At 29.0% G+C, this 12,750-nt stretch overlaps 1 protein-coding gene across 1 annotated transcript; it reads right to left on the bottom strand.

Annotated features, from left to right (window-relative positions):
- Window positions 1-3,060: 3,060 nt before the first annotated feature.
- On the bottom strand, window positions 3,061-12,147 carry LOC126842615 (nose resistant to fluoxetine protein 6-like; the record flags this gene model as incomplete). The annotated part of the gene is made up of 12 exons (XM_050579656.1): window positions 11,779-12,147; window positions 9,594-9,808; window positions 8,933-9,150; window positions 6,795-6,883; window positions 6,278-6,468; window positions 5,896-6,062; window positions 5,658-5,826; window positions 5,387-5,580; window positions 4,594-4,750; window positions 4,338-4,527; window positions 3,398-3,540; window positions 3,061-3,170 (listed from the first exon to the last, which is right to left on the bottom strand). Coding segments are annotated over exons 1-12 (2,153 nt in total), but the record flags the coding sequence as incomplete, so codon positions are not given.
- Between the last annotated feature and the right edge of the window lie 603 nt (window positions 12,148-12,750).

A 12,750-nucleotide genomic window follows, 5' to 3' on the forward strand; every position in this document is an offset into this window, starting at 1 on the left:
ATTAGTCATATTACTATAAAAATTAGTGATGTGAACTAAATCCGGATTCTTCGAAAATCCGACAAATCCGGATTTTGAAATCCGTAATCCGAAAATACGAAATTCGGATTTCAAAATCCGAAAGTCCAAAATTCGGATTTCAAAATCCGAAAATCCGAATTTTTAGTTTTACAATGCTTATTTCTGTTTTTTAAACGTGAAAGTCAAATTTTAGGTTCTTATCTAAATTGAAATATGTAAATCAAATCATTTTCACTTCTAAATTCTAAGATACTGTGTTTTTATTTTAAAATGTATTTGTATAATTGATTTATTTAGTGTAGCTATTTCCGATAACTACCGATTATATATATATATTTATATATATATATATTTACTTAGATCTGATAAAGGATAATGTAAAAACCGGCTATTAGTAAACCAAGCATTAAGACTTTTCTGGGTTTTGGAATCCGAAATCAGGCATTTATTGAAATTCCGGATTTCAGATTTTGAAACTCTGATTTTTTATTTGTTTAAGTATTTATTGTAATAAAACTGTTTTAACAAAAATTCATTTGTGATAAATCAAATACATTTTAACAATTACTGAACTTAATCATAAATAGACATTAATAAAAAAACAACAAAAATAGCCATAACGACAATGGCTATCTTAACTTAAATATTAAAAGAAATTATTTCAGACAGCAAAATAATTAACTGCATTTAAACCGTAGTGTTTATTGCGCAAATGATTATAAATCAATTTTTAAAAATAAACTTAAAAATGTTCCTTAGAGCAAAAGTTATTTTATTTTTCGAATGTTTATGGGTCACCTGTATTTTCAATACTTACCAATACCTCATTATGTTCTGCTTAAATAATAATAGCATCGATATTTTTTGGATATCTTTGTATTTAGGTCTTAAGAGGGCGTTACACCGGTGATTTTCATAGGTAAAAACTTATTTACGCAGACTGAAAATAAGTCACTTAATTTTGGATTTAAATTATAATAATAATCTTTATTGAGGGAAATATATTCCAATTTACAATAATATAATATATGACAGAGATGTAGTATTTATATATGTAGTGTAAGGACAGTAAGTGTTTAAAATATAAAAGCATCCATTACAAAATAAAAAAAAAGTAGATTAAAAAATTAATCCAAAAATAACGTTTTTATGCGCCTTAAAAAGGATAAAATAACCTTCCGAGCGTCTTGATAACCAAATAGAATAGGTGAACTAGAAAAACCTGGGGCGCATCTTTCTACTTAGATATTAAAACCTAAGCTTTCATGCTAATACATTAAGTTTCTCTCATAATGCTGTCGAGATGAAAAAACATTTTTTAATCGCTTTCAAAGATGCTATCATAGTCCGAAAAATAAATTAACTACCAAAATAGAGTCCTAATTATTAAACTAATAATTACACATCACAGTTTAACCTTTAAATTAAGATTTTGTAAGAAAAATGCCTATACTTTACCCTTAAAAAGGGGCGGTGTGACGGAACGGTAAGCGCTATTTATTGAGGGGCAAAGGATAGGCAATATTTGTCATATTTAGGCACTTTTTGAGATTTAGCGTACCTATATCTAAAAAAGTAGAGCTGACAGGAAAAATCTGATGACATATTTGAAATCAGCATTTAAAATACTATTAAAACCAGCAGGAAAATCTTACGCACCAAAATGTGTGTTGGGCCAGTGTTATTAATATATTATTATCGATAAACGTTAAAATCAAAACAAATATCATAAACCTTTTCCGTCAGAAGGGATGAAATTTTTTTCTTTATATCGCTTTTAGGGATTGAGGTCTAAAAATTAGTCAGAAGGTACCGATAAAATGGGTCCATGAAATACCTACTCAATTTTATTTGAAAATCTGAACTCAATTTTTTTTTATAAAGAGAAAAATACTCTTTGACTATAGTCAATCTCTAGGTTGCTATGTGTGAGTGCATCAACAGTCAACAGGTAGGTATTGAAAAAAATTCGGCAATAAATTATTAAAGACAGGCAGTCAACCCTATTTTTTTCGTATTTTGCCTAATATTTCTATTTTTTTTTACTCAAACATTATTTTTAACTAATTCATTAAAAAGATAAATACATTTTTATAATAAATTATTTTTAAAGAGTGTTATTTATAAATAATACTTGATAATTAAAAAAATAATACACTAGTAAACTTTTATTGTAAAATATTTGTCACGTAGGATAGATGTGTAATTTGTGCAATGTGCATTGTGAATGTATGGCATGTAGGTACAATGTGTATTGTTTAGTATGTTATCGCCAAAGTCGATTTTAAGAACAACTTAGTAAATTACCCATGCTTTATTTACCAATAAGCTGGTTTTCTTATCCGATAGTAGTGTAAGAAATTTATATACCGGGTGGTTAATCAATTATATGACACTCGTGTTCTTGTAAAATTCGTAAAATTGTATCGTTTATTATTTAAAAAACATTTTGCTTTATATTATTATACATTTTATAAAATTACAACGTTTTCATTGAGAAAATCTGAAATCTGGAATTAAAACAAATTTCTGGTTTCGGATTCCAAAACCCAGAAAAGTCCTAATGCTTAGTTTACTAATAAGCCGGTTTTTATGTTATCCTATATTAAATCTAAGTAATTATATGTATAAATATTATAATCGGTCGTTATCGGAAATAGCTACACTAAATAAATCAATTATACAAATACATTTTAAAATAAAAACACAGTATCTTAGAATTTAGAAGTAAAAATTATTTGATATATATATATATATTTCAATTTAGATAAGAACCTAAAATTTGACTTTCAGGTTTAAAAAACAGAAATAAGCATTGTAAAACTAAAAATTCGGATTTTTGGATTTTAAAATCCGAATTTTGGATTTTCGGATTTGGAAATCCGGATTTTGGATTTTCGGATTTCGGATTTCAAATTCCGGATTTCGGATTTCGGATTCCGAAAATCCGGATTTCCGAACTTCGGTAAATCCGGATTTTTCCCATCACTAATAAAAATACATCATTTTGATTATAGTTATAAGTATGGTATAGTTTACCTTCCCAAAAGAACTCTGTTTATCAATAAACCAAACGGTGCGTCAACAAACAAATGCATTATTAGAGCCGATAACAATGACGTTAATATTATATAAATACATTTCATAATCTAAAATAAAAAAATGTATTTATTATTAAAATGTTTATCAATATACACACACACTAAGTGACTAAGTTATGTCGACTGTATGGTCCATGGAGCAATGTAAACGTAGATAAAAATTCAATGCATGAGACTTGTCATAAATTATTATTGACATTCGTGTTAAATGATTTTAATAACATATGTGTTCTATGTCATTTATAACTATTAAATATTAATTAAAAATAACTTACGATTATTCCGGATGTCAGTACTTCGGATGTCCGTACTGAGGATACTATCATATATGTTACGGTAAGATTGACCAAGTATATTGAATAAGAGAGTTTGTGTAATAAAATACGGAATCGTTTGTTCAGGTATTTTTCTAGAAAATCTACGAATAATTGATAATATAAAAGTTACATGATTCTTTCTTTTACGGGATGAAACATATTTTAACGTAAGACGTTCAATATTACTTGAAAAATAATTGTATTTTGTATAATTATTTTGTTGGAAATAAGTTTGATAAGTTCTATTAAAACATTTTAAATATATTAATTATTCGACATTAGTTAATATTTTCGAGAGCTCTAATAATTTTTGAAATACAAATATAACGTACATATTTAATTGACATTTTAAACCGAGAATAGTTTCCTAGATATTTCAATTGGTCGACAACCAGTTATGATCAATTACGTTTTGGGTTAAATAATTATGTTCAATACTCATAGCGAGAAGAAGGCTAGAGAGTAGTATCATCGTTATCAACGTTCATTACTAAACCAAAATGTTAGACTTTAGTTTATTAGGTAATTAATCAGGACTGGCTACAACCAGTAAAAATGTCTGGTAAAATAATCTTGATTAAAAAATTGAATGAAATAAAATATACATTCAAGTATACTATTAATGTTTCAACGTTAATAAATAAAGATATACATAAAGATGAAAATTTGGGTTTTGTAATTCTACATGTTAATATGTTGTACTTGTTTTTTACCAACATCTCAACAAAATATTTGAAAAAAGAGTAATTAGTAGAATAATGATATACAAATATATTATATATAGAATGTATTGCATAAAAAAGACGATGGAAGAGTGATCAGTAAACGTGGAAAACAAGTTAATAATTTATAAACTTGATTACTATTATGAAAATGAGATTGCATAGATATTACATACAATCACTAGAAGTCGTTTGACAGATAGCGATCCACAGGTACAATAAGGACGTATTTAAATGGCCTAGGACTGTATACAAAGATGACTCCATGACATTGTAATCCCTGTGCCTCTGATAAAATACATTACTGTACAATTGGACATACATGTAAAGACCAAAGGCGACCATAGTAGTTATAATAGTAGTTGTCTAAAAAATAAATTATTTATTTTTAAATGACAAAAATAATTGTTATCTGTATTGTTATACAATTACCTTAGACATTTTGATATACTTTTTTTTAAAAACTTCGACAATAATACCTGATAAAAGTCCAATATAAAATGGTAAACCCCGTACATAAAGCTTGCTGTATAGATGCGTGAAATGATATGAGTATGACCTAGTCGACTCACTTAAATTTAAGAAAAACCTATCAAAAAAATATATTGTAAACATCTTAAAAACATTGCATTGCTTATACTACTACTATTACTTTACTAAGTACAAGCTAAGCATAATACAGATGTACTTTTTCTAAAAAACTAATAGAAGCCAAAAAATGGATTTAGAGGTAAAACTACCATTGTGTAAAATTAGGTTTTCTGTTGTTTCCAAAACGGGTTTGTGATCCCATAAAGGATAAGGATTCGATTGTTATTAATACAATTTCGTTTCAAACAAAATTCGAAGGGTACTGAAATAATATTATATTTACACATTTTGTTGAGAGATGTTTTTTAGTTCATTTTGCACAACTTTAAAATAATATCATCCTATTCTTTAAGCTCAGCCCCAGCAACGGCGACTTCTATGACTACTGCTAGATTTATTAATTGGTCGTACTATACAAATAGCCACAAGACATCTTTGCTTGTCCCTGAATTCTGAACCTTGAAGCTTATTATACATTGAGAAGATTATGATATCCAATATAAAATGTTGCAAGTTTTTAGTTTTTAATATAATTTTAAGCCACTAGATTTAATCTGTATAAACAACTAGCATTTTTCATCGTATGCCAAAGACTTAGTATATTTATAAAAGAGAAATATTTGAAAATACTTACGATATATTGAATTTGGTAATTCCTTCTGATTTTGAATAATAAGTTAAAGCAAATGGAAGGATTAACGACGCGGAAATCAGCAATGCTAATACACCAGTACCGATTTTACGGTTTTTTCCATAAATGTAAACGACGATAATTCCAATAACCATCAACTGGAGTTGTAATGAAATGTAATAACCAGCGAAGAGACACTAAAATTCCAGTAGGCATAATTATTATAACAAAATATAAACTGTCAAATTAGAAGTACTCAGATTATACTACTTACCTGTTTTTCACCTTCAATGAAATTATTAATAACCAATAGGTTAGTCCACCAATATTGTTTGCATTTGTTTGCTTCTAAACCCGATTTGTTTGCCCATAAAGGTCCATTCCCCATATGAGGGATAATAAATATCGTAAGAAGTATCATCGTGATGTGAACCGGAAGAGATCTGAAATAATAAGCATACAAATATAGTTCTAGTTGAATATGAAATCATTATAAGAAGGGCATGGCTTACTTTAGATACTTGTAGATAATTATCTTTGGAATTTGAAACCAATTGCACCCGGGTTTTCTGAACTTGGTAATCATAATTGTGTATAAGATGTAACCAGAAATAAATAGGAAAGGGTCAATTCCATTACTTAAACTTAAAAAAAAATTATTGTGGGTATCTTGAAAAAACTAAGATAAGAAAATATAATTATTTCATTAGTACATTTTTATCATTGGTTGATGAAAAAGATGAGATTAGGTATAATGAAATTTATTAGATTTACAATAAAAACAGTAATAACTTATTTTAAGTGTTTATAACATGTTGTATGTGATGTATGAAAAAAAATAAGTGTTTAAAACAGCATGTATGTGATAATAAGGGAAAAAACAAAACAGTTTACCTCTTCTATTGGCCGCGGGTACAAATGCGGAGCAGCGACACTAACTATCCATCCATGTGATATTATAATCAACATCATTAAAGATGATGACAAACCGTTAAACATATTGAGCTCATTATTCTTTTTGAACTTAAGGAGCTCTTTTCCATTTGATATTATGGAAAATATATTTGTAATTTCCGAAACTTGAGCTGTAAAAAAGCATGGACTAAGCAATTATGTTCAATAAATAATCGCTAGCTATAAAAAAAGTTATATATTTTTTATTTTAATGAAAAATTATACGATTTTGGGTAGGTATGCCTTATGGCTTTGGTTTTATTGAATCATTAAGCATGTCGAGTTACATTATTTTGTCCATGCCATGAGAATTGTACATTTATTATTATTTATGCGACTTATTAGTTAAAGAATTAGTTAAAAATATTAATTGTAAACCAAAAAATATATAAATTAAAAATAATAGTATTTTCAATACAAAAGAACTATCTATTGTTTTTCATTATTGTATACTTACATATTTTGTTTTCTCGTACATTGCGTAAAGCAACTAAATGGTAAGCCGTAGAAAATGAAACGACCAAAATCAGCAAGGCAATACAAATACTAAACAAAACGTACACCGGGGATTTAATACGTATGGGGCATTCTGAGTCAAACCAAGCGGTCATCGACCTGACCTCCTCAAATTTTTTTTTAAACTTCTTTTGGTCTAAAATACTTAAGACTTAAATTTTTTTGAAATTTTTACCACTAATTTTTGCCCCAAAATATAGTTTTTTTAAAGTTATTTTTCAAAATAATTGATTTTGACCAGTTTTTTATTTCTGAAATTTTTATCATAAAACGCCAGCATGTGGACCAGTGGAGGTACCAACATGTGGGCAAGTGGCCGCACCAACTAGTGAATGGACACCAGCGTGTGGACACCAATATGGGGTTGGACCTGGATCTGGTTGTAAGAGATGATGACTCCTTTGATCCCTCTGAGCGACTGACTCATAAGCTTGTGTGGACCTCGTTATATATTCTCACGCTGGAGCATGGGTGCTATTGATTGGTCGTGGGTGTGGCGGTGCGAGCACTCTCATTGGTCGGAGGGTTGGCTGTAGCGGAAATGTTGTGCGGCTGTGCAACAATAACTAAGCGAACAAAGGATTGGTTTTCCGTAGGCAAAAATAGTATATATTGAGAATGTTGAGCAGCCGTGACAACGACAGCTATGTAAACAAAACATTGGGTTTGTCGTAGCTAAAAATAGTTTGCACCGGATGTTAATACGTCGCCGTGATAGCAACGACGTAAACAACATACCTTGGAAAATTTTGATTTTATTTATATTTTGGGAGTAAAAAAGGAAAAATGTTCCTACGAATAACATTAAAAATAATACAGAGGCCTAGTGTGGACGAAGTGTACCACCCGGCATCTGAGGTTAAGCTGTGTCTGTTACTGCTTGATCCAGGATGGGTGACCAGCCTGGAAAATTTTCATTATTAAAAAAAAAATAGAAATAAATCTCAGCCACTCCCATTATTAGACAAAAAGATTTGTTTTAAGATTCTGATTTTATGATAAAAATTTCAGAAATTGAATACTGGTCGAAATCTATTTTTTTTTTTAAATAACTTAAAAAACTTCTATTTTTGGGGTAAAAAATAAATGATACAAATTTCAAAAAAATCAGCTATTTTCAGCCGAGTCTGCAACCACGATAGAACATTTTTATGTCTCGTTGAAGTACCGAATAAATTTAGAGTAGTGGTGGAATTGTAGATAATTATATAGTATATTAAGAAGCAGTAACAAGCTAGTATATTAAAACGTCAAGTTTCTGGCTAAAATTGTAGTGTTTGTTATCTGGCTCAAAACATTTCATAGAGAATTTGGGCCCTTCAAACTGTTTTGAATTTATTATTTAATTCTAATTTGAACGTAAAACGTACAACATATCTCTTATCTCTTATCTTCTATATCTTACCCCTATCCCCTACCCACTATCTGCCAACCCCCTATCTCCCACCCCTATTACTCACCCCTTATCTCCAACCCCTATCACTAACCCCCTATGTCCCACCTCTATCTCTCACCCTCTTTCCCCTACCCCTATCACTCACCCCTATCTCTTATCTCATATCAGATAACAGCGTAACGCTTTTTTTGGTAACACTTTTTTTGGGTTTATACCGACTAATTCCCACCACCAACCTCATCTTCAACCCCATTTCTTTTTTGGTAACGCTTTTTTCGGTTATGTGCCAGAGCTAAGACATGAAAATGTCAAAAACAAAAGTCTTGTATTAGACCAAAAGAAGTTTAAAAAGAAAATTTCAAAACAATTTGAGGAGGTTAGGTCAATGACTGCGTGGTTTGACTCAGAATGCCCCATTTACAAATTAAAAATCTGTTAAAAAAAAATATTGGAATAAAATAGATTTCAAAGTATGTATTTTAAATTAAAACATTACGTAAAAAGCTTCTTATAATATTTGTAAAATTATTTACAAGTGTCCAGCCTCCCAAGGTGTAAGGTAAAATCTTAAATACATTTTTGAACCAATTCCCAAAAATACTTTCTCAATATCATTTAGAGATTTTTTTATTTTGTTTGAAATTCCGATGGAAGCATCTTCCTTGCTTTCCTAACATGCTTACCATGTTAAATAATATCCTGTGTCGTACGGGAAAAAACTTATGTTGGTGTTACAATAATCTGGTTTAACTTTGACTTGGGTACTTAGTTGATGTGCTAGGAATATACGATCCAATTCTCTTTGTAATGAAACTTCAAGGTCTTCGGATGTACACGCCTCTGGTATACAGACGCCGAGTTTGATAACATTTCTATTATACCGGTCACCATAATCGATAAACTGTTGAATTAAACAAATAACATTTAATAGGTCATATAAAGAGAAAAACTATTTATAAGTCTCCTTTAGCATTCCATAAAATAACTCTTTTGTTCTGAATGCATAGATAATGATAAACCTATAATTATGTTTTTTGCTAATTCCTAGCACACGTATACAGTAGGTGCATGGTCACTAACAAAAGATGAGAAAACATATGGGCGTCAAATGAATGTAATATCACCAAATACATCATGATCTATTAATAAAATCTATTGAAATCTATCTAAATCACTATTGAAGATCTGTCGCGTCTCATTTCGTTTTCCCATTTCTTCAGCCAATAAAAAATTGTTAAGAAAATGTTTTTACTTTTGGCGGTTTTGGCGTGTTACACAACTAACTCATTATCAATATTCTTAATATCATGCATAATTACGTATTGTTTTGAATATTAAATTTACCCCGAGTATCTCTTGCCAAGCATTATCGAAACTGGTGTATTCATCTTTACTGTACTGGGTGAAGTTTTCGTTTGTTGAAGTTTGAAGCTCGATGGTTGACAAACAATATTTTCCTTGAATAGGATGATGCACACTAATGCACTCGTCATAAACGCCCATGTGATGTGTGTTGCCTATTAATAATCCGTTTAGGTATCTAGGCCATGAATCTGACACTATAAAATGCAATGTAACCGATTAATGTTATTAATATTATGTAAACATTATAAAATAAAATATATTTAAATGTATTCCAATAAAAAATATAATTTTAATCAAGTAACTCTTAAGCTTAAGCTACTAAGACAATTCGATTATTTAAATAATTTCCATCATTGAGATTATACTTAATAAACAATTCTACCTTGATTGGGAAATTAAAAATATATTCTTACACAATAATTTGTATTTTAGCTTCGATGCGATGCTGAGAAGTTATTGTTTTTACAATAATGTGTTTTTATTTCTATTTTTTTTTGTGTTTGGACCCACGATACCTCGTAAACCGCCGAACCGATTTCTTCGTGTAGCAACTGTATAGATAAGAAATCATACTTGGAAGGTACTGTATTAGGCCAAAAATTAAAAATAGTCACTCCTTCCCTGTCAAAATTGAGAAAAACTCCTAAAAAATGTATAAACTTTTCAACTTAAAATTACGATGCTCTATAACTTTTTTAAAAATAGTCAGAAATGTTCCAAATTTATATGAATTGTTTTTCAAACATAGTACTATCGATGAACATTAACAAACCAAAAAAATATCATAAACCCTTTCCCTTAGGAGGGATAGAATTTTTTTCTTTATTTCACTTTTTCAAGCAAAGTTTAAGAGATTTAGATCTGAAAATTAGACCAAAGGTAGATCTAAAATATAACTATAATACATATAATTTTCTCAAAAATCTGTAGTCAAATTTTTTTTTATTAAGGAAAAACCCCAAAAATAGAGTAAATTTACAATTTGGCCGTAGTCAATTCCTTGGTTGTTATGTGTGTGTGAATCAACAGTCAACAGGTAATGAAAATAATTTCATTTTATTGTTTATTACGATATATGGGTAACTATGACAGTACATTTTTATAGACAGACGATCCATCCTGCACAAAACTAAATATTCAATTTTAAGTACATTATTGCTGGTCCCACGATATCTTCTAAACCACTATAACTAGTTTGAACATACTATCCACAGATTCGCATCGAAGCGTTTGTTTAAAAGTGATTTTATCACTTTCAGTTATAATAAAATCTGACTTCTGACCTCTCCGTCCCCATGCTCCGACACCACTTTACTGGTTTTTTTTTTTGATACTGGATAAATTGTTGAACCGATTTCTTTATGTTGAAAGTCTACAGATCATTAATTGTATCTGAATGGTTCACTTTAGAGACATGAAAATATAATTTGATACCTAAATTCTAAAGTTGATAAATTATATTTCGTATTCTACAATTAAAAATAAAATTTTTGTGGTTGGACCTAGTTAAAAATTGTACGGGACTTATTAGGAATACGCCTGTCAATTTCTTAAAAACTATTAAAAAAACCAAAAAAATGTTTTTTAAAACTTTACTAGAAGTGGTGATATAAAGAAAATATATCTATTCCTTCTTGTTATTGTTACTTTGTTGGTTTGTCAATGCTTGTCAACAGTAATATAAATGAAATATACTCCAAATAAATTTGCAATTTTTTTGTGCTATTTTTCTCAATTTTGACGGGAAAAAAAATGAATTTATAAATATTTTTAAAGTACTTTTCAGTAATTTCCGATTTATATAGGTGCTACACGAAGAAAGCGGTACAGTGGTTATACTACTGGTAATAATTATTCTTAACGTTACTATTAAGTTTTTTCTAGTGAAAATAAAACATAGTGTCTTAAAAACTATTGTAAATTTAAAAAAAAACTGATAATAAATTCATTTTTTTTAATTTAAAGCAACATTTTGATGTAGTGATGCAGTTTTGATTAAATTTATCTTCACATTAGGAGAAGCAACTGTCTTTTTTTATCTGATTAATTTTTGTTAAAAAATTTGAATATTAAAATAATTCTTAACGTAAGGTTTATAAAGACATCGACAAGATTAAAACGAAAATATAGACTTACAGTTACTTGGTCAGTGAACAACGCTTACTTTTTACTGCCCAGTAGGAGTTATTTTTTAAATGGCTTAAGTACAAATTTGACTGTAGTCGACAAGCCGAATTTCCAACATCTGTGACTGAGAACCCCACTAACGATTGATAGAAGAGATTGGCTAACCAGCTCTCAGGATAAACCGGCTCGAGTCCCGTGGCATTACTGTCATCCAATTTTGAATTAATCGTGTTCGGTAAAACTATATTTTTTGTATCGGTAAAAACGTTTTGACTATCAAAAACGATTTCACTAGAAAAAACTACAACCGGCAAAATAAACGCTAATAAAGCCCACGCTTGTAACATTTTGAATATTTGTGCCAAGTCCACTGATTTTTGTAAATGAATGGCTACAACTACCTTAAACTCCTGGGTATTTATGACTGGTATTTATGTGGATACCTCACTACTATTTTTTTTGATTTTACACGTAATTATATGCTTAATTATTTAAAACTTGGGTAATTGTCTAAATTCTCATTGTTATATAAAAACTATATATAAGACAATTCTAATATCCAATTCATTTCATCATTGCCATTCGATTTATAGTTATATTTCCGTATTGGCTGGGAATGGGACATTGTATTGTTTTTACAATGAATTGTGTTTTTTAATATAAATTCATTATTATACAAATATTCACTTTCAAAAAATTATATAGCAAAATATATTACATTTATTTCAATGAAAATTGTGAAAAATAAATTCAACTGTATAATTATTCATACTTGGGTAATTTTCCTTATTATGATCGTAAGATAACAACTATATATAAGACAATTTTAATATCTAATTCATTTCATCATTGCAATTATATTTATAGTTATAAGTTTGCATTGGCTGGGAATGGGACATTGTATTGTTTTTACACTGAATTGTGTTCTTTGATTTTTAATAGAAATTCATTATTATACAAAAATTTACTATAAAATAATTATACAGCAAAATATATTAAATTTAATTGT

This window comes from Adelges cooleyi, unplaced genomic scaffold, assembly GCF_023614345.1.
Source record: "Adelges cooleyi isolate 19-005CV unplaced genomic scaffold, UGA_ACOO_1.1 ACOO_flye_CR_arks_rails_tigmint_CR_PRNA_551, whole genome shotgun sequence".
Classification (NCBI taxonomy): Eukaryota; Metazoa; Arthropoda; class Insecta; order Hemiptera; family Adelgidae; genus Adelges; species Adelges cooleyi.